Genomic DNA, 27,625 nt, shown 5'->3' on the forward strand with positions numbered 1-27,625 from the left:
TAAACACATATATCCTTTAATTAGAACTTAAATAAAAACCACAAACACCTACTGGAAAACATTCATTCTCTTCAGGAACAACATGGGGGTTTTTTCTTAGACTTTTATTTTTACACATTCTTATGATATATCCCTTCAAAGGGAACAGGAGGTTAGCAAGATCAGCTTTTTAGATGATTCCATTCTAAATATACATTTTAAACAAACAATATCAAAACAACCAGTGGGGAGGTGAAAAACATTCCATTAACACCATTTTGTCTACACAACAATAAATGCACAAGGACTGGCTGTGTCCTCACCCTGTCTCGCCATAAAGCTGACTACTACTGTCTCTGGTTTTAAAGGACATGGAACCAGGGGTGACCTGTCACAGGGTCAAGGGCACGCCCTGCTCTGGGCTGTTCCAGAGACTTAGTAACCAACCACAGCTCATGACTCCACATTGGCAAACACTATTGGCAGGATACTTCTTGAAGATGTGCACTCCAACATGGAGACACAAATTAAGACCTAAGACACTTATTTTCCAATGGAAGTGGGTCAGGACATTAATTATCTATTCACCTTAGCACTCATTCCCAGGGTCACAAGCTAGGAGAGTGACATTGAGCTCAGCCCACACTTAAGACACACATAACAGACACCCCCCCATCATCAGTCTGTCTTGCCATCAGACAACAGGCTGTCACCTTGACCAATTCTCACCAATAAATAACCTATACAAATACCATTACCAATTACAATCAACATAAAATCAACTCATCTTTATATTAGAAATGAGGAGTCTTTGGTGGAAAAGCCGTCACCTCCCCTGGCAGTTTCTGACAATCACCAGTTCATCTGGCAGACAACAAAAGTTTACACTTGCAATTCAAATCAACTTTCCTTCTATGCCCTGCTTCATGGTGTTTTAAAAATAGATCATCCTGAAAGCTGTACTGCGATGCTCCTCCACTTCCCGATTAGGAAAACACATTCTCTCTAAACTACCTGCTGTAGCCATTCCTGGCAGCTGAGATGTGTGCTGTGGAGGTGTGAGGGCCATCTTGTGAACCCAGAGGGAAGACCCTCAGCTTCCATAGCTGCCCCCATAACCATGTCCCACCTGAGGATGACAAAGCGGGGACCATCATTCCTCAGTGCGCTACAGGCAGTTAGGTCTGTGCTACTGTGTTAGGGGGAGGTACAGTTTAGACAACATTAAGTGAAAGAAACTAGTTTGGATTAAAATAATATTGTGCTGCTAGAGATACTCTTTTTATGTGATGCTACAGCTTTAAAGGAACAAGCTTTAAAAACAATACCTTTGTGCAAAACACACCCGACAGAGCACACCCATTCTAGTATCTTCAATTCAGTGGTGTATATCTACAGGGCTATACTCGTGGCCTGGGAGAATAGAGCCTTTGCTTCCTCCAGGGCCCCTCGTGGGTGCTTCCGGGCTAGGCAGCAACAGAAGCATCCAGCTCCTTCCCCAAAACATCTCATTCTGTTTAATGTATTGTTTGTTTCCCTGGATAAAACACCCCAACTGTCATGATTTCTGTCTAAAGTGCAAAAGCCTCCATGAGGTTGGTTGCCGTCTTCCATCTCGAACCCTTTGTGCTCAGAAAGGCCTCCACCCCCATCATCAGTGGGTTAGGAGGGGCTTCTCTGGGAGGCACAACCCACCTGGGCTTCCAACCATACTGTGCATGACCGCCCCACAAGTCTGAGCTTCAGCGTCTTTTCTATTGTCTTTAGGGTCTACCTCCCACCAGTAAAATTAAATGTTTAGATCCTAAGAGCTAAGGTGCAGAAAAGCTCAAGTACACTCTGGTAGGAGCTGGCTACTCCAGAACTTGTTAAAACCAAAGAGTATTTAGACTGTGCACTACTTAGTGACCTAGTACCACGAAAAGCTGGTATTATAAACCATTCCCAGTAATCCTTCCCCAACCCCCTGCCCCCACCTGGACCCAGTGCAGGGTTCCAGGAGCTTGTGCAAATGTAGCAAGTGTGCTGATCTGATACACTGCAGGAGGCTGGAGCTGTCTTCTCCATAAATAAAATACTATATTTTTTAAAGTTCTGCACATAGAAGGCAATTCATTCAAGTCTTAAAATGAATTTAACTCTAAGATGAATAACTTTTTCCTAAGAAGAAATCATTTAATTTTTTAAATCTGCTTATTTCCTATGATTTCTTTTTGAAAAGACCTTGTAAATAGACAATTCATTCTTCCCTTAAAATGTTAGTTTACTATTTCATGTTAGCACATGTGAATAAAATTTACTCTTAAATATATTACTTTAATCCCATTACCATTTAGGTGTCTTACCAAGGCAATTATACTTTCAAACAGATGCCAGGCACTTCTGTGACCATGTGCAAAAACGGGAGAAATCATCTCTAGGAGTGGAAAGAAAACTCCAGAAAAAGGAACTTTTAAGACGAAAAAGATAAAAAGTATTTCTTGTCAAAGTCCCAACTCAATAAAATTCCAATGCCTTTTAAGGCACGAATTAGTTTGAAATCTTTACAGATTATAAAGTAAAAAGACACTGCCTAGAGTACTCGAAGTAAAAAAAAAAAGGAGGGAGGTTTTAATAAAGAGTTCACCTCCCTCTCTTAAGGCCTTTGTGTGTTGGTACGTTACCAAACAAGATGGCATTTAAAATCAAATATCTGTTTATCAAAACCAGTGTCCCTCATTTTCCTCCTCCTGACTGTCTAGATAGAGGAGGGCAACCTTCTTTTCATCCGAAATCACTGACCTCTGGTCTACCATCCTCTGCAGCTGCACCGTCTTATCAAATTCAGCCTGCTCCTTGCCCCTTTCCCCAGGAGCCTGGTGTCTGTCCCCAGCAGAGCCCTGAAAGCTCACGCCAGCAGCCAGGTCATTCCTACTGCTGGCATCTCTCCAAGCACCATGCTCAGACACACTAGGAGCTTCTGCTTCCGTCCCTGCAGGGAAGAGGACTGTGGCCTCTTGTGTCCAGCGGGGAGTCGCCTCTATGTTACTCACGTCCATCTGAAAGGTAAACGAAGTTTCTTTGGGCCCCAGGGCAACGTGCCTTAGTGTTCTGCCACTGTCTGCAACCTCGCCTACCTCAGGGGAGTCTACCGAACCAGCAAGTGGAAACGTTTTGGAAATGGGTCCGTGGAAGACAATGTGTTCAGAGGTCTTGGCTTCCGCAGGACCCAGCTGAATATGCCTAAAGGATCTGCTCACGCCTGATATCACTTCTGCCCCTGACATGTCTCCTGCACTAGCTTCCTGGGGAGACTCGGAAACGGCCCTTTGGAAGGTGCTCTTTTCAGTCATCAAGATGTTCCGACCCACAGTGTAACTACGGGTGGCCAGGGTCTCGACGGCTGAGCCCTCCCTGTGGGTGCTGCTTTCTGAGTCGCTAAATTCCAAGGGCGGGGGAACGATTGGCTCAGTGGTTTGATGCGTCTGAGGCCCGATGGTGACATGCCTGATGGACGAGCCGTCCCCTGACCACGCTTCCATGTGCACAGAAGCTTCCCTGACACCCAGCTCCACTGTGCCTGAGAGGGGGGCTGTGAGCTGGGTCTGCTCACTGAGCCCCTCCTGGGCACCTAATCGGAGGTGCTTTATGGAAGTCTGGGTGCCCGCTGATCCTTCTGCTTGAGAAGAATCACCCGCCTTCCCCACCCCAGAAACGGGGGCCTGAAAAATAACTTCCCTCTGAGCATAAAACTGTTGGGAGCCAAATGGGCTGTGCCTCCCAAATCTGGGAGGCTCTGTGGGTAGCTCTGCAGGGCCAGGCTCCTCTGTGCCCCCGGCCTCCAGACAGGCAGCGTCAGGCGCTGGGAAGACGACTTCTGTGGACACTGGGCTCTGACGGGGACCCAACGTAAAGAGCCTGGCAGACTGGCTGGCTCCCTCCGAGCCGGCTGCCCAACTCGCTTTGCCCTCCCCACTTACCTCCACGGCCTGGGCCGCGCGGCCCTCGGCCGAGACCTGCTCAGTCCTCCACATTCCAGGGGACGCTATCCGGACGCGCCCCCCAGACTGGCTGACGTCCTCCAGCACGTGAGCGTGGACAAAGCCTGTGGGGCTGGTGACTTCCACGCTGGCCGACACGGGGCCCGGGGGCGAGGCCAGGCCTGCGTCAGCCTCCCCCGCGGAGGCGCTGTACAGCTCCTGGGTGGCCCAGCGCCTGAAGCCGCGGCCGGCCTCCGCCTCCGGGCTGCCCGGGCCCGGGCTGTGCCGCCGCGCTAAGCTGTCTCGCACCACCGACTCCACGGCCTTCTCGATCTCCCCTGCTTCGTCCCGGCTCAGCTCCTCCAGGTCTAACTGGTCGGCGTCCACCGTCTGCGAGAGGTTGACTTCGGCCACTAGGGTCACGGCCCCACTGCCCGCGCTCTGAACTTTCTTCACGTCAAAGGAAACACCCGCAGGCCCGCCCTGGCCCTCTCTGGTGAGGGTGGACAGCTCTTCCTTCATGCGCTCCGGAAGGGTCTCCTCCAGCTGCTCGATCACCTCCACCAGCTGGTGCCTGGGCTCCTTGGAGCCTTGCTTAATGGATGTGTGGAACTCATGGGGTATTTTGATTTCCTTCTCAATGACTATGGGCTTGGCATGAAACTCGCCACTTCTAGTTTGTTCTTTCCAGGGAGCAGATGCCGTGTCCCCCTCCAGAGACGCTTCTGGAACATCCTCCGGCTTCACGACCTTCTCTCCTGGGACGTCATCCCTCTGCGTTCTTCTCCGAGACCCCGGCACGATCTCATCCTGCCAGGAGTACCTGATGGTGGATTCCTCTTCAATGTGGATCTGCCCATACACGGAGCCTTCTTCTCGCTCGTGGGCCCCAGGGTGTTCGTCCGGAGTCGACACAAAGTAACTCTGCTCTCCCTCCAAGTCACCTGCCTCGGTCACTTCTTCCACGTGAGTTACGCTCTCCTGGGGCCGCCTGGCCTCCTGACCTGCATTCCCTGAGCACGTGACATCTGATTCCCTGTAAACCGCCTCCTCTCTCTCCTCAACAAGCCCCCTGGAGCCTGGAGACACGTCGTCGACCTCCTCCACTTCGAACGGGGTAGAAACCTCATCTGCCTTCTCGCTGCTGACATAGCTCACGGGCTCTTCGATGATCTCCACGTTGACGACTTTTGCTCGCCCTTCTCTCCCCTTCAGACCGAGACGGATCACGTCTCCGATCAAACGCTCCGCCGATTTTCCTTTCAGCTCCACCTCTTTAGCATCCTTGCTTAACAGGTAGTCCAAGCCGGCTTCATCTGAAATGTCGATCTCTTCAGTCAGTTTCGACTCCACGACTATCTCAGTCTTTGCTTTTCTGTCACCGGGAACTTCTTTCCTGTCCACATAAGTGACTTTTGTGTCTGGAAAGGATTCAGCAGACGCTTCCGCCTCGGGAGAGTGGGTAAACTGCTTCAGGATACTGGAAACTATATTCTCAGCTATGGTTTCAGTCATGGAACCGCCTTTCAGAGAGGCTGTGTCGCTGGCGCCCAGCGAGAACGCTGCCTCTCTGGTTTCCACCCCTCTCCCTGTCCCATCACCAGCATCCTTCTTTAGGGGTGTCTGGAGACCCTGGGGAGCCACCTTTGCTGTGCTGTCCTGGGACACCTCTAGCCTGATCGGTATCTCTCTCCCCTTCACACTTGCCTCCTTCAGCGACTCCTTCTCTCTGGCCTTTTCCCTCATCTGCTCGCTTTCTCTCTTTCTTGCTTCTTTATCTAACTTTGTCAGTTCTTCCCACCTTAAGTTTCTCTCCTCTGAAGCCTTCTCTTTGGAATCGAACATTTTCTCTTCTCGCTTTGTTTGAATGGTTTCTGGTCTGTTTCTCTCCTGCTCCTTTGTGGCTTTAGCTTCCGTTTTCTTGCCCAAAATGACGGTCCTCTCATTTGACCACGTGCCCTCAGAAGTGGCTGCCGCCATCTTGTCCCGGCGTTCTCGGTAGGACTCTGGGGCAGCAGCGGACTCTTTGGCTGAACTAGTGGGTGGAGCCTTTGTTCCTTCAGTTTTTGGCCTCTCAGGGAATGTTTTCGCTTGAGCTTCAGTATTTCTTAAAAGACCGGGGGTTGGAGAGAACGCTCTGAAGTTGGTCTGACCGCTGGCAGTTTTCTCGTAAGCGTTCTCCTGCCAGGCAGTGGTGAAGGAAGAGTATCCGGAACGCAGGACGTCTCTTCTGGCATCGCTTCCGAGGGATGTCTGAGAACGTGGTGCCAGGCTCTGCCGGAAGCTCGCAGGAGGTGCTTTTTGCCTTGGAAACAGATTTCTCTCCTTTTCTTTCTGTAATACTGAGGTGGTATATTGATAGGACTTGTCTCTGAATTCTGTAGAAATTGAATAGTACATTAAAATGATAGTCATCATTACCTTTTTTCATCTTAAAAGCATCACCACAGATCAGATCTTATCCCGTCATAATATATACCATTACCACAGAAGGGTCATTATAAATGAGGTATGTTCAGTTCCCAAATTACTTTTTCCGGTAGTTTAAAGAATCACATGACAATAAAATACAGCTCTACAAATGCTTCCACACAACACTTTTCTCCAATTACTGATCTTAAAATACTCATCCATCTTAAACATATCAAACGTGATCATAAAGCATAGCACCTTGTGCCAGTGAGGTTAGGGGTGTATTTATGTGGCAGAAATTTCACAGTTTGGAATCCTTCATTTCCACTTTGTTGAGGTAACTTTATTTTACTGATGAGCAGAGAAGAGCTTCATAATTACCAAAGATAGAGTATATAACTATTAAACATTGAATGGTATTACCCCACCACCTTTAACTATGCTCTCTTTTTTTTTTCTTCTTCACTGACTTCCATGTTGGGTCAACAAACACTGAAGAATTTAACTTTTTTTTAAACTTCCTGATTTCGACTTTTATACTTTTTTTCCTTTTTCAAACATCTCATTTGAAAAGGTGCCAAAGTAAAAAGTCAGCCAGTCACCACTACTACAATCTGTCTTAATGTCATGGTCATAGGATTGGAAGGCTGTCTGTGGGGCTTCCTGATTTGTTCTGGCCCATCCACAGAGATGCTACCCTTGGGGATGGCCACACACCCCAGGGTAACTGCTCTTACGAGTGGCCGCTGGTGGTAGGAATGTAGCCTGGCCAGCAGGACCATCTACCCTGGGGGTACCCCCTCATGCCTACCCACACCCATCTGCTGATATGCATAGAGCCTTCTCACCCTCTGGGTCTCCCCCACTGCAGCCAACCAGCTTCCTCTCAAATTCAACAGCAAACTTGCTGGACATTTCTAAGACCAAATTCCATGCAATCACAGATGACTGGAACCAAAATTATTCTGAACCCAGTGACCTGTCAACCTGCGAAGTATCTAACCTGGGATGTTGCTTTTAAAAAATAAAGATGGAGGGTGCTGTTTTTTTTTTTTTAAATCTACCACCTATACAGATTGGCTGTTATAATCACACACTCTCCTGATAGTGGTAACCAATACATACATGTATGCCCAACGCACCATGATTCTGAATATGACAACACTCACAGAGCTGAACTACCGAGTAGTGTGTACACCCAACACATTGTACCTAATGGAATCTGCCCTCGCTTAAGAAAGCAAGCTCTTAAAGGTTGTACAAGTCCAGGGAAGTTTTCTTTTTCTCAGTTATCCTACAGGTTCTCTGGGTCTTTCTAATGAACACTAACTCTTTAATAGTTGGTTCTACAGCCACAGGAAGTTTGGACTTCATGCTGCAGCTTTTGGCCTGGATAGAGGTCAACCTCAGGGCACTAGCTGACACTGCTGCTCACATCGCCCTGAGCTGCCCACGCAGACACAGGCTGGTGGAAACGGTATAATCCTTTTACCTCTGCTCGAGACTTCCAGTGCTGAGCCTGCTAGACAAAGTAATACCTCCCTGGGCTTGTGTGAAGGCTGTACATCTTTGCTCTGTAAAGGGTGTTCCCACCAAAGCATGTGATAAGCAAATCCACGTCCACCTTCTCACCGGCTCTCCATCAGCCCTCTCCTCCCTCACCACGCTGGGTAGGATGAACCCTCAAAACACTAGCTAGATGAACAAATGAGTTAATGAAGCCCTTTCCTATACAATCTCATTTGCATTATTATTGAAACTGTGTCTATGCATGTGTATACATGTGTATGTATGTATGCCTGTGCACATACACACACTTAATCACTCAGTCATGTCTGACTCTTTGTGACTGTTTGGACTGTAGCCCACCAGGCTCCTCTGTCCATGAGATTTCCCAGGCAAGAATACTGGAGTGGGTTGCCATTTCCTTCTCCAGGGTATCTTCCCAACCCAAGGATCAAACTCATGCCTCCCGTGTCTTCTGGATTACAGGCAGATTCTTTACCCTGAGCCATTGAAACTAAAGTAAATTCTATTTGGTGCTTGAGAAGTATGAAATGAGGGTTTTCTGAAAACTCTTATCTAACCCCAACTCTTCCAGATAAATGACACTTTACTCTTTATCCATAGAATGAAGCTGCGCAGATGGACAGCATCTTAACGTTAAATGATAAGCTTCCCTTATATTTACCTTGTGGCACGTTTTCAATGCACTCAGTAACGATCAGTATCTCCGGATTACTTTCTCCTTCCAGTAAGGCTCTGTAAAAATTATTTTTAAAAAGCTCATTAGGAAATAAAAGATGAGAAGTGCCTCTTCTAAGCTGTCGATCTGTCGATGACACACTGGCACAGGGTCACAGGTCTGCAGACAATGCAGGGCGTGCCAGACCTGGCTCAAGAGTGTGCCTATCAGCCAAATGAACGACGGAGCTGGGCCCCCAGAAAGACTGGAGAGCCAAGGCCTTCTAGAAAGCCCTTCCAAACCCAGGGCGAGGAGGAGACGAGGGATGTGGACCCAGGAGGGGAGGCCGGGGACCTGGCTTCCCTGGGAAGCGGTGAGGGGCCCATGCCTGGCAGGCCACTCGGGGCCACAGAGCCCCAGAACAGCTACTACTACCCCACCAGGGTCTCCCTGGAGTCACAGGTCAGGGGTTAACTAGGGGCAGAGGAAGGGCTGACACTTGTCTGTAAATAAGGCAATCAGACTGCATGTGCACTTTTCAAACTGGGTTCCATGGGGACATCTTAGAGATGAAAACAACAGAGGAGAGATGGAAGGGGCAGGCAGAAGAGGAGAAAGAAGAGCTTCAGACGCCCCCTCCACCACCACCACCACGGCCCCCCGGGGCCTTATTTCCAGGCAGCATCCAGTTACCTCCTCTGATAAAAATGGCAAAATGCACTAGACTAGGGGGTTTCTTTGGCCATGTCTATCTCCAAAAGTGTAAAACCGTAGAGTCTTCATTGTTATCCACGTCTAGGACTCGAAGCCCTGAAGAAAGAGCAGACGCAGGCCCTATGGGCTCTGCGCTCCACGGTGGGTCAGCCAGACCCAGGGCCCCGAGACCCTAGGATGCGGGCTGCCGTTGGCACAACAGTTGCTCGGTTGCCAGAGCAACATGTGAGGTCACAAATGTCAGTTCCAAGAAATACACTGCATAGGGCAAAGGGCAAGCATAAGTGGAGCCCACTTGGAAATGCTGACTGACCACGGAGAGCCGGGCAGCCAAACGGGAGGGACGCCAGCAGGGACTCTGCAGTCAGGCAGAGCAGTGCCAGGTCCTGTTTCCACAGACTCAAAGGCGGTGATTCCCACACATGCGAGAGCCCCGTGGGCGGCTGGAAGAGGGCAGGAGGCCCCCACCCCGCAGCCCAGGGAGAAGCAGAGCCGAGGGTGAGGGGTTCCAGCTCAGCTGCGGGGGAGGGTTCGCCAGCCGCCCCCGGACCGTGCCCAGAGCCCCACGCTCCACACCCAGGGGCCAGGAAACGGGACACCGGCCTGCTAATCCCACACCCTCCTGACCTGGCGTGTTGGGTTCCCCAACCACAAATAGAAAATGCCGAGGTCCCTATAGGATAAAAAGGCACACGTTGACGGGAAAGTCAGCCGAGGGGGGGGGGGGGGGGGGCGGGTGCGCCCGAAATGGCACCAACAGGAAAGGCAGCGTCCTATAGCCAAGGGGCCAGGGGGTGCCGAGAAGCCAAGTCCTATTTCAGCTCCTCCCTCCGCCTGCTCGGGAGGAAGCCTCGGGTACCATAGGGTGCTCCCGCTGGCTGCCCACGGCAGGCAGAAAGGGCCTGCAGGGTGTCCTGGCCAGCAGAGAACAGACGACAGGTAGGCGGGGTGCTCAGGATAATGATGCCCCCGCGGTAAAAACACCTTCCTTCTCCCCTCATAGGGCCATGGCTTTGTTCCTCTTTCAGGGAAAATCCAAATCATCACCAGACTTCTAGAGTGCAGGACCCTAAGTTGGGTACTGCGGTTCCTAGGAGGGGCACCAGATCTCGAGGGGTGACAGAGTCCTAACACTCCCGCCCCCAAGGCCTTTGCCAGCCTTGAGACGGGGCACCCTAAGCAGGCTCCGACCCTGCCATCTGTCTCGCCGAGCCCCGGCAATCCCACGCTGGGCCGATGGCGCGTGTCGTGGCGCACGGTGAGCAGAGCGGCAGAGACCGGGGCCAGGCCGCCTGGGCCTCCCCGCGGGGGTGGAGATGGCGCCGTCTCACACACATGGCACATCTAACCCCGCAGGCAGAGCCTCCAGACCACACTAATGAAGCACAGCCAACGTCGCTTGTGATTTCAGTCCCAATGCCCCTACAGGAGGACACTCCCTGAGGACTCGGGCCCGCGGCGACGCCCCTCCCGATGGCTGGCCCGACCTGCGGGCGGCACCTTCTCCCCGCAGCCGCCCAGCATGGGCCTCACAGGCGGGGCCGCTGGTGCTGAACCCACGCCTCCGTGAAGCCCCCACACACGCGGCGCCCCGCCTCCGTGAAGGCCCCACAGGCGCGGCGCCCCGCCTCCGTGAAGCCCCCACACACGCGGCGCCCCGCCTCCGTGAAGGCCCCACAGGCGCGGCGCTCCGCCTCCGTGAAGCCTCCACACACGCGCGGTGCCCCGCCTCCGTGAAGCCCCCACACACGCGGCGCCCCGCCTCCGTGAAGGCCCCACAGGCGCGGCGCCCCGCCTCCGTGAAGCCTCCACACACGCGGTGCCCCGCCTCCGTGAAGCCCCCACACACGCGGCGCCCCGCCTCCGTGAAGTCCCCCCAGACACACGGCGCCCCGCCCCCGTGAAGCCCCCACACGCGCGGCGCTCCGCCTCCGTGAAGTCCCCCCAGACACACGGCGCCCCGCCTCCGTGAAGCCCCCCCAGACACTTGGCGCCCCGCCTCCGTGAAGCCTCCACACATGCGGTGCCCCGCCTCCGTGAAGTCCCCCACACACGCGGTGCCCCGCTTCCGTGAAGACCCCCAGACACGCGGTGCCCCGCTTCCGTGAAGCCCCCCAGATACGCGGTGCCCCGCTTCCGTGAAGCCCCCCAGACACGCCCCGCCCCGCCTCCGTGAAGCCCCCTAGACACGCCCCACCCCGCCTCCGTGAAGCCCCCCCAGACACGCGGTGCCCCGCTTCCGTGAAGCCCCCCAGACATGCGGTGCCCCGCTTCCGTGAAGCGCCCCTACACACGCGGTGCCCCGCCTCCGTGAAGCCCCCCGACACACCCCACCCCGCCTCCGTGAAGCCCCCTAGACACGCCCCGCCCCGCCTCCGTGAAGCTCCCCCAGACACGCCCCGCCCCGCCTACGTGAAGCCCCCCACACACGCCCCGCCCCGCCCCGCCTCTGTGACGCCCCCTTGACACGCCCTGCCCCGCCTCCGTGAAGCCCCTCCAGACACGCGGCGCCCCGCCTCCGTGAAGCCCCCCACACACGCGGCGCCCCGCCTCCGTGAAGCCCCGCAGACACGCGGTGCCCCGCCTCCAGGGCTGCCCACAGGACTACGGCAGAGGCAGAACCAAAACTGCGGGGCAAGGCCACGAAGGGTTGGCCCCCTCAAAAGCGTTCAAAGGAACGGTTTTTAAGGAATAGACTGGTACAGCTTTAAGCAGCAGGTCAAGCATTCTCCGGTTATTTTGGGAGCGGAGGAATAAGCTGCTCAGAGCCACCGCGCTGGTGAGAGATGCCAACCGCCTGAATCATGGGCTATTAGCGAGCGTTTCATAAGGCCCTCAGGTTGGCAGCCTCGAGGGGCAGGAAAACAAGCAAACATGTGCGGGAAAACCAGGTCCCTGGCCTCGTCAAGGCCGCTGAGACAGGCCCACGGGTGGAAGCGAGCACTGATGCGGGCCCGGGACCGACAGACCCCCGCAGAAGCTGACCCTGCAGACAGCCCTGGGCACACACGCTGTTGGTCGCCCACTAGGCACGGAGAAGAGCCCGGCAGGCAGAGGCTGTTTCCAGAAGCAGCCCGGGGGGCCCGCCTGGTCGTGGTGGAGGAATGGTTCCCCACGTGCTTCCTGGCAAAGCACAAGTGGTGGGTGGGAGGGGAGGGGCGCGGCTGGGAGAAGGCACTTCCCTGCAGCGCCCCCCCCCCCCCCCAGCTCCAAAGAGGCCAGGGGACCGCCTGGCACTCTAGATGGGGACTGGGAACCGGAGGGTAAGGGAGGAAGGGAGGCGGAAGTCCATCTGTAGGACCCGCATCGCCATCGGATTTGGGAAGGTCCGCCCCTGGCAGGGCGGGTGAAAGACCATAAGCAGGCAGTGCTGCCAGGCGCCCTGGTCATTGCCTCTGCGCTAGAGATGAATGCACACGTGGAAAGTTTGTCAAATCCAGAGACAGGCAAAAAAAGCAGACATAAAGAACAAGAGAGAGAGAAATAAAGCAGAGAGAGAAAGCACTGGGAGTGGTGAGCAGAAAAACTTCCAGAATCAGGTTGCCTGGATTTAAACCCTGCCACTGTCTAGTCCTGTGACTCAGGCAAGCTGCTCAACCCTCTGTGGCTCAGTTTCCCCATTTCTGAAATAGGGAGCACTGTTTGTGGTGCTAATTGACAGGGAACAGGTCTGTGGTGCTAATTAATAAAGTGACTAGAAAGTTCTCCCAACAATGGTTGTCACAGAATCGTGCTCAGTAAAGGTCAGCCATCTTTGTCGTCACCTACATCATTTTCTACTGACCTCAAAAAAAAGCTGATTTTCCATTAACCAAAATAATTCAAGAAGGGAAGAGATTCTGGATAATCTAAAGTCACAGTTAACTGAGGGCTAATTCATTCACACAATGATGTGGGGCTAACAACCAGCTGCATCCGTTGATCCTAATTGTCTATCCCTAAAACTACAAGATTTTATTAAATTCAAGTTTTCCACCTAATAAGCAGGTAAGTCTCAGTGTTAACACATTTTTATAAATTTTCCCAAAGCAGGATTCAACTTTTAAAATAACAAAATGTATTTCTCCAAGAACTTGATAATTTCCAAGAAATGTTTTCACTTGAACAGATACATAAAAAGGTACAGGTGGTCTTAAAAATAATGGAGCAACCAGAAACATCATTAAAATAATAAAGTTACCAACATTAGGCGCTATCTGTATTGTAAACCTAGACACTGGATATTCTCAGTTTAAACCCAGGGACTCTGCCCACTGTGATCAGATAAAGGGGGTTCTATACTCCCTCCCCCAGCACAGACATATCAACACAAAGACCCTAAAGGACTTTGCCATGAAGTCCCCAGACAGGAAATCTTTGCACAACACTTCTGTATGTGGCCAGGCAAGACTACCTTTAGTGTTTCTCACTTGAGAAATCATTTGGCCCTGCTCTCCATTTTTCCAGGGGAAACTTAGAACTAACGTTTGTTAAACTCTCCACTCCCAAAACATAAAAAACAAAGCCTTCTTTGTAAATTCTGATGGAGATTTCATTATCTGTACCCTGGATCAGAAATCCAAAAGGGGCCCCTGCCTACCCTCAGTTTTGTCCTTTCTGGAATCGGCTTTCTCTGGGTAGTTCTGCATCTTTTGTTTCAATTTTGACTATCTTTTTTTTTCCCCAAAAATGTTTCTAACAGCCTACTCCTAATGATGGTGTTCTGTCCTCTTTTGGTGCAGGGTGGGGAGGGGGGATTCTCTACTTTCGACTGTTTCTACAAATTCTCAATCTGTAGCTTGTAGGCCTAATCTTTATGTCAGCAGCAAGGGGCTCAGGACATAGCGGGTTCTGAACACTATCGTATCCCCCCTATCCCCCACATTCCCTACCCTTCAAGGCCCAACTCAAATCCCACAAACCTTGAAAAGCTCTCAGGCTACCTCGGCTTGAAGCTCACCATTCCCTCTCTGAACCATCATTACCAGACCCTATTCACTAACAGGAAACCATGTGCAGTATTTTCTTGGAACGTGCATTCTATTATTTTAACATCTTTGACTTTTCACCAAAGCACACTTCTCCCTTCCTGTGACACCCCCTCACCTCCCACCTCCACCTCTTCGTATGATGTTCAAATCTCTGCCATCCTTCAAGACCCAGATCAACGTCACCTCTCTCGAGAAACCTCCCCTGATTCTCACAACTCCCTTCAGACTCCAGAAGCCCTGCACTTGGGGACGTGTCTTATGTCCCGCGGTGTAGGAGCCTACCTCTGTCCATGCGGCCTTATCCTCAGCACCCGGCCACACCCTTGTGACCCCTCTGAGCAGGCATCATACCCTGCATGTGGACCGTCTCCAGAACAGCTTGAGCGCACAGACGCCAGCTCACAGAACACAGCTTCACGGGCGAGGTTCTTACCCACCCATCACACATGGCCCTCCTTGGACAGCCCCTAAAACCAAGCTGCCCAAATGCTTGGCCCTGCTACAGACATGTTAGCTCAGTCCTCAGGTCCTTGCTTCAGCTGCCCCCTCAGCCTGAAAGGCCCTTTCCTCATGGTCTCTTCCTGGCTGTCCCCCAGTAAGGCTCAGTGCTGCCTCTTCCAGGAAGCCCGCTCTGCATGCTCCAGCAGCCCCTCACTAGGTCTGCCGGTTCTTTGTCGTGTCCTCTAGCCTGCTGGGAGATAGGCTGAGAGCTTCCTGGATGTCCCTGGGAGCTCTGCAAACAACAATGTGGGCACAGATCACCTGGGATCCTGTGATAGGAAACTCTGATCAGGGTGGGCCCAAGGCTTCCCAGAAGCCTGAGATGCCGAGTGATGCCAACACTGTGGGTCTGCAGGCCTCCGGGGCAGAGCCCCGGAACAGCATTTCTCTGCCCTGGGTGTACCTGACAACCATCCTTGCAGCTGAAGCACGACCACGCTTGGGCCCACCTGGTGCCAGTCAACGGGAACATCTAGGGCTGGGCCTGGGAGCCGACGCTTCATCAGCTTCTCCGGGTGACGCCCGTGTGCAGACACAGCTAAGAACCAAGCCCTGGCCTGTTTCTGAGCATCTCCCCATCGTCACTCAGCCCCTCGTAAACACACACCGCCACTTCAGGGAAAACCTCGAGTGATGGTGGACAAGCATCTCCAGCCGCGCACGACATGACCGGCAACGGGCAGACGAGAGCAAGCGCAGACGTGCCCACCTGCCTCCTCCGCACCCCCTTCTCCCGGGTGTGCACCCCCTTCTCCCGGCATCCTCGGCCCGGCCTGGCCCAGCCCAGGGCTCCTGCCCACTGTCACCGGCCACCTGGGGCAAAGGGCTCGTTCTCGGTCCACCTGCCAGGCCAGGCTCCAGGGTCTCCCTGGATACCAACTGACCAACTTGGGTTTGGTGAAATCCTCCAGTCTTGGACTCTGAGGTTTACTTTGTTTTAATTTTATTATTTTATTAAATTACATATTTGCTTTGTGTTAGCTGCTCAGTCGTGCCCAACTCATTGCAACCCCATTGACTGTAGCCCGCCAGGTTCCCCTGTCCATGGGATTCTCCAAGCAAGAATCCTTGCCATTTCCTCCTCCAGGGGGTCTTCCCAACCCAGGGATCAAATCCAGGTCAGGTTGCAGGCAGATTCTTTTACCACTGAACCATGATGGAGGCTATAAACTATAAGCTTCTATCTATTAATTATGCATTACGCCATTCTGTTACTACTTTAACGTTTCTTCTTCACGGTGCAAGTTACGGTGAAGAAGGGTCAGACACCTGGGTTTGGAAGGGTTCGCGGCACTTGCGAGCTAGCCTCCCCACAGTGCAGAGTCAGCCGTGCTGGGCTGCGCTTCCAGCTTCCTGGAGACCAGCCCGCCCCTCCCGTGGGAAGCGTGTGGTCGGGGTGTCGGCTGGCGAGCAGCGCTGGGGGGCGGCTGCGGCCGGGAACAGTCCAGCCGCGAGGGGGAGCAACGCTGGCCGCAGCCGTCGCCCACCTCAGCCCCCTGGACGGGCTGGCGAGCAGCTGTGCGGCTGGGCCCCTGCAACGTGGTCCCTGCCGCCCTCGGGGAGGCAGCGGAGCAAAGGTCAACCTCCCAGGGGTGGCGAGTCAAAGACCAAACGGGAGCTTGTGAAGAGGAGTTTTCAGACCTGGGCTCAGAATTTGGGCAGGAGCACGAAGTACCGAGACAGTCACGGGAGACGTGACAAGGATTTATCTTCAGGACACTTACCAGCGATGGGAAATGCCAGGCTCTGGGCTGCTACAAAGGACCGGATTAGATTCAGCTGCCTGCATGCCCTCTAGGTCTGCACGCGGCTCCAGTCTCAGAGCTGAGCCCTGGGGGGCAGGGGCTGCGGCAGTTCTAACCACAGGGCCGGGCTCCCCATCTCCCCCAAGCTCACCTGGACTTCAGAAAGGCACAGTGACATCAGTCACCCGCCTCCTGGGAAGGACTGATGCCTCCTACACTCCTAGGAGATGGCCACATCAGTCCCTAATGGGTGAGAAAAACGGACGCCCAGCCACAGACAGGAGTAAGCTCTGTCCCTGCAGGTGTGAGCGAAAGAAGTTCACTCACCACCAAGAGAAAAGCTAGAAACACGCTAAGCCTTGAGGACAGCTGAGCTGGGAGGGCTGTGAACACCTCCCAGGGAGGGAAGGCCCACCTGTACGTGCTGACTTCCCACGACAGGGAAGTGGGGACAGGACACGGCGGGGAGGCAAGGACGCAAAACCCGGGAAAGATGAGGCGTAAAGTCAGAGTCTCTGAACTCCAACCCAGGAGTTTTACAGGAAGGAAACAGGAAGATCCAACACGCTCTGTAGAGAAAAGGCTCCCTCGACCCCAGGCCTCGCCTAACACGGCACAGGTGACCGCCAGCAGCGCCACCCGGGCATCGAACCCGCTGTGCCGGGCGGAGGGCTTGTTCAGTCCTGTGAGGAACAAGAGCCTCTTTTGACTTGGGCCAGTCTCAGAAGGGCTTCTGTCACTGGCAAGTGACAAAAATCCTAATTAATGCTTCCCTCCCCCAAACAAAGCCCAACCATTTTGACGTTTTCCTTCTTAGTAAAGTTTAGCTTATCTCACTCAGCATGTGTTTGAACAGCCTGCCGATTTGATTCTGCAGTTGCTCACCCCATGAGGTTTCCGAGGAGAACGTGGGGAGATGGACCTTGGCAAGCACAGACTGGCCAGTGCCACCTCTGCCCTCCCCGGTGCCCTGATCCCCCACCTGCTGGGTGCCGGGACCATCCCTCAATTCCGTGCCCCTGGGCAGGCCTGGCCCCTTAGTGGCCCCTGTGGTCCAGCCCAGGACCTGCACGACAGACTGCTCCCTCCTCACGATGGTAACAAGCATCCTGGCCAAAGGCTGGCTGAGGCAGGTCCTCCAGATGGTGAAGAATCGGTGAGGCTGGCCCCAGGCTCCAGTGTGGACGCCCAGCTTACACTGGTCGGAAAGAAAGCTGCTTCTAGATGCACACCAAAGCAGCCGGGTCGCTCTGATATTCAGAGTGAGAGTAAGATTGGGAGACCCACAGGCAGCCCCCAGCGTGTGCCGATCCGGCCTGGGCTCCAACCCGGTCTGGGCTCCGACCCGGCCACGTGCCCCAGCCGGGACGTGGACATCGGTCCCCTCCTCCCCGCTCCAGGTCTAACTTCCCATCTGCTGACGATGATGGCTCTGACGACCAGGCCTCCTGGGATCAGCCAGGGCCCAGGCTCCAAAGCTCACCCACACCCACGACTGACTCACACTCACAGCAACCAGGAGTGAGGGGGCATTGAGTCCCCTTTACACGGCTTGGTGGGTACGGCACAGGCCCCACACCAGCCTGGATGCCAGCTTCTAGACCCTTCCCTCACATGCAAAAGGGGTGCATGGTGTCCACCACCTGAGGGGTGACACAGGCAGTGAGCAGCCTCAAAGGACTTAGCACTGTGTCGGGCAGGCAGGAAGGGCTCAGTACCCATAGTCATCTCACAAGTGGGGAGCTGGGTCCCTAAAAGTCCTTCCCCTGTAAGCATCTGCGATCTGGGCCCCCCGGTCCAGTCCTCATTGGCTAGGAAAGCTGCAAGCAGTGGGAGGTGCCACCTCGGCCAGTGATGGCGCATCCCTGGGGGCAGGAGGTGGGTGTGGAGGGCAAGCACCACTCTGTCACACCAGGGACATGCGGCCACGGCCTCTGCCCCTCTGAGGGCTCCGTGACTGTTTGATCTGGGTTGACTGAATTCAAGTCAACATCTTGATAAACAAAGCCAGGCACCTGGAGCTCCCTGCTGATCTTCAGGCAGAGACGAGGGTCTTCAAGGCTGAACCCCTGGAGACAGAGTCAGAGCCCCGGGGTCTGAAGCAACAGCACGACAGGCAGACGGACTCAGACTTCCTGGGTCCGAGTCCTGGTCCTGTCCTTCCTAGGTCTGTGACTAACACGGTGCCTAATCCCGAGGATCCAGGGAGCTGGCGTGTGTACAACTCTTCACTGGTTCCCTAGACACGCAAAGAGCAGGCAAGGGGGGCAAAACTCAGCTGCTCCCAGCACCAGGGGGTGCCCGCTCTGTGATCTGAGTGGGCCCTGCCCCCCTCCCCGCTCTGGCCCAGGACACCTGCCTTGGCCGCCCTGGGGGCTGCCCCCAGCTGTGACAAAGCCACCACCATTGCGCGGAGCCTGCAGGGGCTTCAAGTGCTGCTGGCTCCAGCTCGGCGGGCTCAGCGCAACGCCCTTACCTGTAGGTTGCCACCTCCAGGCTGAGGCCGGTCTTCACCTGCACGAGCTCCTGGCAGTCCCGCAGCCGGTCGGCCATGGCCAAGGTGAGGGCTGCCTTCTCATCCTCCAGGTAGGCGATCTCTCTCTAAAGAGAACAGAAGGTTTGGGGGTCAGGGGGCTGGAGCTCTGCGGGGTCCAACTCAGCAGCTCAGGACACAGAAAGAGATGAAAAATTTCCAGATTTATTAAAAACACCATCATTGCAGGGACAATTTTTAAATACTGTATTTCTCCCACCTGGAAAGGTTTGTTTTTTTTTTTTTTAAATCACATAAGGAAGATGTAGCTAACACACAGAATTTTCTGTTCATACTCCCTAATAATAATGAAAGCTTGTAAAGCATTTCTACACCTTAGACATCAGTCAGCACAGGTAAGTAAACATATTGACACTGGCGAAGTAATGTGCTATTTAAAATAAGCCAAGACTAGAAAGCAGGGATTTTATTATATTTAAAACAGAAGTCACTCAGATCTGAAATAGAATTTCCCCCACACTCACAATTTCCCCAGTTGTATAAGCTGATACAGACCTCTTTGCTTTACCTAGACAAGCTACTTTAAAATCATCTGGGAGAAAAGTTACATTAATGAGACAAGAAAATATTCAGGGCATAAATGTCAAAAGTCAGACCTGGATATAAACCTTTATGACTGTTCTCATGGCACATGGTTAATAAGAGCTCCCGGGCACGTGTTCACATCGCCCCCACGGCAGTTCCGCTCCCACAGGGTTAACTGCATCTGTCCGTGTCCCACGGCTGGGAGATATCCCAGGGACGCCTGCAGCCTCATGCACTCCCCACTCCCCTGCCTCCCCTCATCCCCACCCCGTCTCTAGAAAAATGTCCTTTACATACGAGTCATACAACACACAACTGGTGAACTGGATTTAAAATGAAATGACCAAGGTAATATTACCTTCCTCAAAATGTCCCAGTTTAAATCAACAATATATTTTAATAAACACAATGGTTTCATTTACACCATTTCACAGTTCCGTGCTACTCTGCATTAACAGTCTTACATAGCATTTTATAGCTATGCTGGGGAATAATCAGCTGAACAAATACTTAGAACTTTGAGTAAGTCCACAGACTAACTTCTGGTTTGCAATTATTTCTGAATACAATTAACTAAAAAGCTTACATTCTTAGACAATTATCTTTGTGGAATTTAAAAATTATAAGACTACTGGGAGAAAGAAATCTATTTTCATTTATCACATAATCCCTCCATCAAAGGCACTTGGCAATATACTGACCGTCCGAAATCAACAGTGTCTATGAAACTAAGGAATGAATGCAACTAAGGTCTCACACTAGATTCACCACCTAAAAAGAAGCATGATCAGCATGTAAATAATTCTGTTTCTCATAGCAGTTCTATACATCTAAACTAATAATTGCTGTTATGTTCTTTTTGTCTATATAAAGTATGCTAAAAACAAAAACTGAAGCTACTTCGCTTTGAAAGCAAAGGAGTAATTTTTTTTTAATTCCTTACAATTAAAAAAAAAATTTTTTTTTCCTCCCATTTATTTTTATTAGTTGGAAGCTAATTACTTTACAATATTGTAGTGGTTTTTGCCATACATTGACATGAATCAGCCATGGATTTACATGTGTTCCCCATCCCGATCCCCCCTCCCCCCTCCCTCCCCATCCCATCCCTCTGGGTCTTCCCAGTGCACCAGCCCTGAGCACTTGTCTCATGCATCCAACCTGGACTGGTGATCTGTTTCACCCTTGATAATATACATGTTTCGATGCTGTTCTCTCAGATCATCCCACGCTCGCCTTCTCCCATAGAGTCCAAAAGTCTGTTCTATACATCTGTGCCTCTTTTTCTGTCTTGCATATAGGGTTATCGTTACCATCTTTCTAAATTCCATATATATGCATTAGTATACTGTATTGGTGTTTATCTTTCTGGCTTACTTCACTCTGTATAATGGGCTCCAGTTTTATCCATCTCATTAGAACTGATTCAGATGTATTCTTTTTAATGGCTGAGTAATATTCCATTGTGTATATGTACCACAGCTTTCTTATCCATTCGTCTGCTGAAGGAGTAATTTTTAAGCAAAGCAGTAAATTTAAGAAGTGCTAGGTAGTATCTGAGGAGAAGGCAATGGCGCACCCCACTCCAGTACTCTTGCCTGGAAAATCCCATGGACGGAGGAGCCTGGTAGGCTGCAATCCATGGGGTCGCACAGAGTCAGACATGACTGAGCGCGTTCACTTTCACTTTTCACTTTCACGCATTGGAGAAGGAAATGGCAACCCACTCCAGTATTCTTGCCTGGAGAATCCCAGGGATGGCAGAGCCTGGTGGGCTGCTGTCTATGGGTCGCACAGAGTCAGACACGACTGAAGCGACTTAGCAGCAGCAGCAGCAGGTAGTATCTGAGGGTGGATAAGTGTAAACATCCTCCAAAACTGGCATTATAAATAAAGAGGTTTATCAAAGCAGACCATTGGCCAGTCTTGATTTAATTGACAGCTACCAGAATTTGGTCACGCATGACATTCACATATTCTGTAGTTAAGTCTTAGTGTTAAAACCCTATGTTCCCCCATTTTAGAGGAAGTATAAACTCAGGTACGAGGTTACAGTATGAAATGTTGTGTAAACGTAGCATATGAATCCTTCCTACTAGAGGAAATTCTACCTGAATATTAAAATTTGATGACATACAGTAATGTTTTCTTTGCAGAGAAGTTCAGTTATTGCTAAAATGCTTAGGAAAAGAACCAGACATATTCAATTCTCTAACCACAAACCTCCTCGGCAAGTCAAGATCTCCCAGTCATGCCAAGGAGGTAGCACAGAGATTCTTCTCCCTCCCAGGGGCCCAGAGAAGTTCTGTACCCACAAAACAAGAAGAGGAAAATCAAACTGTGTCTAAGTTACAATAAGAGCAGTTCCAACCACATTCCCACATGAGTCAAGTCTTCCGAAACCGTCAAAGGAAAACTCATTGACTTTTGGAAGCAGGAACATAAGAATTACTGGCTCCCAGCAGTCTCCACAGGAATTGTAACCCATCCTGCTGGTTGAATAAAGCGTCAGACTTGGCCTCCAGTTCTCCAGCAGTTTTCAGACCTTGGGCCAGGCCAAGGCACTTGAGCCTGACACACAGCAGAAGATTCTAACCCAGGCAGAGCAGTTTTGCCGAGTGATACAAGAGCTGGGGAAAAAGGTCACCTTTTCAGTTGCTATTTTAGAGAGCTGCTGGGTGCCTCACAACGGATGATGAAATGCAAGCTACACAAGGGAAAGTATGCCGCATTCAGTGTCCAAAGAATTCCCTTTCTCTTAACCAAACTTGAGCAGCTCCTAGCGAAGCTCATCACCCAGACACAAGAGGAAGAAGAGCTTGCAAGTGTCACCTTGAATGCTGGAGCTCAAGGGAATTTAAATACTGTGATAACCTCATTTAGATGCAAGAACTAAAAGCAAATGCTAATAACAATGCATTGACTGGATGCTAAGTATTTGCAGCTCTGACCCAGGCCACACTCTGAACTCCAGGCTCATCATGTTATGTTATGAGACCAGGTGGCTATCTCGGAGGCATTTCAAACCCAGCTCTGCTCTCCCACCCAAACCTGCCTTCCTGCACCAACCCCGTTCCTCCAGCATCTCTGGTCCCAAGCCGTGGAGAGGACTTGATTTCTCCCTCTCTCTATATCCAATCCATCTGCAAAGCCTATGGGCTTCAACTTCAGGGTGAAGTCCAACCTCTGCCTTTCGCTGCTGCCCATGGCCCAATCCCCCAGCACCTCCTGTCTTGATGGCAAAGTCTCCAAAAGAGATCACCCTGCTCCCACCTGTGTGGTTGGAACTGCATTTATCTTAACTTACAGTCTGATTTTCCTCCTCTTATTTTGCGGGGCACAGAACTGTTCCGGGAGGGAGAGAATTTTTGTGTTACCTCCTTGGCATGGCTCAGAGAGCCTGACCTGCTTAGGAGATTTGCAGTTAGAGCACTGAATGTGTCTGCTATTTTTTTCTAAGCATTTTAACAATAATTAAACTTCTCTGCTACAGTACGTGGGGCCACAAAGAGTTGGACACGACCGATGCAACTTAGCACGCACAAACTTCCTTGCAAAGAAGTCATGTGCAACACAGCAGCCAAGGAGACTCCGTGAAGACACAGGTCACCACTCCTCTCTGCACAGAGCCCTCCAGTGGCTTTCCGCACGCTCAGAGCAAAGGCCAGGTCCTGCCGTCACCCCCTCACCCTCACCCACGTGCCCCAGTCACACCCGCCCCTGCAAACCACACTGTTTCCACCTCCAACCTCTGAGGTCAAGGACTTGTCCGTTGTGTCTATTATGTTCCCTGCTGTACCCCCAGGACTTTAGAGGCCAGCTTGGTACACTAAGTGCTCAATGTGGGCTTCTTTCATCACCCCCAGCTCACAGATGGGGAAACGGAGACACAAACAGTGGCAGAGCCAGAAATGAGACCCAAGCAGGGCAGCGAAACTGACTCCATTACAATCGAAAGAAAGTTCTCAGTCATTCACACCTCAGTGGTTGTGTAAGCTGTCCAGGGCCGGCCTCGAGGCTAAAAGCACACTTTTATCTGTGTTTATGGGTAAGGCTGGTGAAAATCACAAACGTCTTCCAGTTTTTGCCTGAAGTCCCTTCCTGCAGACTGGGAGGCAGGGTTCAAGTGATCTGCGCTCAGTCGCTCAGCTGTGACCAACTCTTTGCGGCCCCGTGGACTATAGCCTGCCAGGCTCCTCTGTCCATGGAATTTTCCAGGCAAGAATACTGGAGGGGGTTGCCATTTCCTTCTCCAAGGGATCTTCCCAACCCGCATATCTTACATCTCCTGTGTTGGCAGGCAGATTCTTTACCACCACGCCACCTGGGAAGCTTCAAGAAATCTGAACTATACAAAAATGCTGGGGACTTGGATGTCAGTTCATCAAAGTTCTCTGGCAAATCTGAGGCAAGGGGCCTACCAGACAGGCCTAAGGCAGGCAGGCTATCTGGGAAGGCCCACTTTCCCCAGAGAGTCCTGGCAAGCAGCTTTCCCCCTCGAGCTGCAGACGCAGCCCAGAGCCTGGATACTGTGTGGGGGCTCCTGCCTCCAAACAAGGGTTTCCATTAAACCATACGGGAAATAGAATGCAGTAAATGAATGACTTAACTCTAAAACTATTCTGACAACAGCCAGCTGGAAGGGTCTGAAAGCATTTTAAAATTTTAGATTAACAGGCACCTCTTGCTAGTCCTTAGGAAGAACAGGGGTCATCATTCTATGAAAGCAAAACAAATACTGGTTTAAAGTCCATCTTTAACAGAACAGATAGAAGAGAGAGAACACCGTCCAGTGGTTAGTTGCTCAAGCAATGAAGCCTCAATAAAACCCAGGCTTAGCTACTTACTAACTGGGTGACCTACAGGCCTCAGTTTCATCATCTGCAAGATGGGGCAAAGATTGGTACCCACTTTCTAAGACTGGCATGAGGACTGAGAGTGAATACACATGTGATCGGCTTCATACCTGTGGTACCTGGCATACAAGAAGCTAATTCCTAGTAATGAAACTTTTATTACAGTAAATGAGTTAAATCAGGTCTTATATTGTCAGTCTCCCCAGGATAGCTTCTTTAGATTTGAAAACATCAGGAACTTGGGGTTAAATCATCAATACTCAGTCTTAAACAAAATTTCTAGCATTTCTACACTCCTTAAAAATAAAACACTGATGCTTGGTGTTGAGTTTTTTGGAATGCAACTTGAAATATGGTTGCTTTAAGCTAACTGATGAAAGCTTCAGGGTATGGATAAGGAAATACGGAGTGCAATAGAACCTGCAAGTCCTTATCAACGTTTTCTTGATCTTTACTTACTTTTAGCGGAATGAAGCAAATTCCAGTAAGAGAGGTACTACCGGGACAGGAGGGTGGGGTCCTAGTTCTGGGTCAGGTGTGACCCCAGGAAAAGGCCCTGGAGTCCCAGTGTCAAGGAAGGTAATCTGAACTGCATGTCAGATGCCCACATCTCCTGGAATCAGAGGAACTCCACTTCTATCTGTTTTATATCTGGGGCACACTTAAGAGTTAACAGGGAGTGAAAGGGTTCTGCTGCTAAAAGGAACACTGAAACCAGAGCTTCCAGGTCCAAAATGAGCCCAGTGGGCTCTGACTGCAAATGAATGGTGAGGATTGAGCCCACGAAACACGCCTCAAAGGCTTTTCCAAACCTGCTTGCACAGCAGGGACCCTTGACGTGTAGCAGGGGCTCCCTACAAAGGGGTTCAGTGGGCAGGGAGCTTGGCAGACACTTCCCTTTGGTTAAAAGCTCCGTGAAAGCCTACATTAAAGACACTTTCTAGCTTTCGCTCAACACAGAACATAGGGCCCTCTGGAACTGGTGTCCCTGGCCAGCATCATTGGAAAGAGAAGGGCTGTGAGTGCAGGGTAGGTGCTGGATACCAGCACACACTCGTTAGTCCTGTCCTCACCCCAGCTACAACCCTGGCTTTTGAAAATCAGGAGGCAAAGGCCGAAAAACCCCACGATTCAAAAGACTAAGTTCCAAACAACTGAGCATGTTGTTCACTTCATGATTTGCCATCCAGATTCCAGCTCTTGGAGGGAAGCCCCGGGGCAGCGGCTAAGGGTGGGCGCAATCAACAGATACCTGCTGATTAACTGTGAACACCGATGACGTCACCACAGGCCCCCAGGCAACAGCCCTGTTTCCTTAACTTGTTTTCAAAAAGGCACAAAATCCCTCCAAGACAAATTGTTAACTTGAAGCTGTAAACGGTTTCCTTTCAAATATTTCTGAATTTGTGTGGATGCGGTCTTAAACTGTCATCCTAGGAACTAATGACGATAGTAGGATTGGGGAATATTTTCCATTCTAGCGCAATCTGGGGAGAACCAGGGCTAACCGTAGGGCTGGGCTGAGTGGACAGGTTATAAAGCAGCCACAGGTGCCACCCTGTCAGCGTGAGAAGCCTGAGCTTCGCGTCTCTGGACGAGAAACTGTTTACAGTACCTCCACTTGTAATAACATCCTGCCAGAGAGCTGCCTTACCCCAGAGATCTGGCATCAGCGTGTACTGTGCGGAAAACATCTCTGATCAAGTCCTTCCCTGCATTAAGACCGCTGCCCCTCCCAAGAACAAACAAGGCGGCGGTCCAGGGAGCCCCGACCAGCTGCTTCCCTCGGGGAAACCATTCTGCCAAAATAAAAACCCGATTTGGAAGACAATTTACGTTTTCCCCAGAGGCGTCCTAGGGCGCAACGGTGCTGCCACTTTGAACGACTCACGATAAGGGCTTGGCATTGCCTAGAAACCTCCCAACGCTGGGGCCGAGGAGGAAGGAGCTGTCACCTCTGGAAGTCACCTCGGGGGGCTTCCTGGCCGACTTTACAGTGAACTTAGTCCTTGAAGTATAGGAAATTGCAAAAAGAATCTGGAGCCTAGGGAGTCATCGGTCGGGATGCACCCAGGCCCGCCAAGGGCTGCGGAAACTGACAAGCGGGCCAGGACCCCACAGTGCGGGCTGGAGGTCGGGATCCTGAGGCCGCGCCGCGGAGTCGGGGGTCCCTTCGGCGCCGGGGTCCCCAAGGGGCACCCCCTGGGCCGGGCCCGCCCGGCGGGGAACGCGGCGCGGTCCGGGGACCCCCACCCGCCGGGCGCCCGGGGCCGGGAAGGGGGCGTTGCGGCTCACTGACCTCCCGCTCCTCGGCCTGCAGCTCGGACGCCTCGCGCACCCGCAGCAGCTCCTCCTCCAGCAGCGCCCGCAGCTGCTCCAGCTCGAGCGCCTCGCGCCTCAGCGCCTCCGCCTCCTGCGCGCACAGCCGCGTCTCCTCCTCGGCCTCGCGCTGGCTCTCCCGGCCGCGCCGCAGCGCCTCCTCCAGCTCGCGCACCTCATCCTCGTACCGCTGCACGGTCTCCCGCCAGGCCTCGGCCACCAGCAGCGCGCAGTCCTCGTGCAGCTCCCGCAGGCGCGGCGGGGGCGCGGCGGGGCCGGCGACGCGGCCGCGGTAGCGCAGGGTCAGGCCGGCGGCGCGCGCGCGCAGCTCCCGCACGTCGCGCTCGCGGGCCGCGTCCAGGCCGCGGCGCTCGGCCTGCAGGCGGCCCAGCAGCGCCTCGAGGGCGGCGCGCGCGGCCAGCTCCTCCTGCAGCTCGCGGCGCTGCGAGTCGAGCTCGGCGTCCAGGCGGCCGCGGGCGGCGCGCGCCTCCTCGCCCAGCAGCTGCAGCTCCCGCAGCTCGCGCCGCAGGGCGTCGCGCTCGCCCTGCGCCAGAGCCGTGGCCCAGCTCAGCTCGTCCAGCTGCCGCCGCAGGCCGCGCGCCTCCTCCTCGCAGCGGGCCTCCGCCTCGGCCCACAGCCCCTCCTGGCCGCGCCGGCCGCGCAGCTCCTCCTCCAGGAGCAAGTTCTCGCGCTCCAGCTCCCGCACCCGGCACACGTACTCATACAGCCGGGCGTTCAGCTCCTGCAGCTCGGCCTTCTCAGGACCCGTGTGCAGCCGCCAGGACAGCATCTTGCTGGGGTGCGGGGCTCCCCCGGCCGCCTGCTTCACTCCGAACCTGGTCTTGTCCCCTCCGCCGCGCCGCCCCGGCCCCGCCGCCTCTCCGGAGGCCCGCAGACTGGGGCGCG

The 27,625-nt window shown here is 52.7% G+C and overlaps 1 protein-coding gene across 2 annotated transcripts; it reads right to left on the bottom strand.

The window, feature by feature from the left end:
* Window positions 1–27,625, bottom strand: SYNM (synemin). 2 transcript variants are annotated; one of them, XM_043922528.1, is made up of 5 exons: window positions 26,700–27,624; window positions 18,942–19,066; window positions 8,542–8,612; window positions 3,939–6,316; window positions 1–3,017 (listed from the first exon to the last, which is right to left on the bottom strand). In XM_043922528.1, the coding sequence occupies exons 1-5, from the start codon at window positions 27,507–27,509 to the stop codon at window positions 2,679–2,681; spliced, it is 3,723 nt and encodes a 1,240-aa protein (XP_043778463.1). In that variant the 5' UTR covers window positions 27,510–27,624; the 3' UTR covers window positions 1–2,678. The 2 variants fall into 2 exon arrangements, with proteins under 2 accessions (XP_043778463.1, XP_043778462.1); XM_043922527.1 differs by having other exon boundaries at window positions 1–6,316; window positions 26,700–27,625.

Source organism: Cervus elaphus, chromosome 13 (assembly GCF_910594005.1).
Source record: "Cervus elaphus chromosome 13, mCerEla1.1, whole genome shotgun sequence".
Classification (NCBI taxonomy): domain Eukaryota; kingdom Metazoa; phylum Chordata; class Mammalia; order Artiodactyla; family Cervidae; genus Cervus; species Cervus elaphus.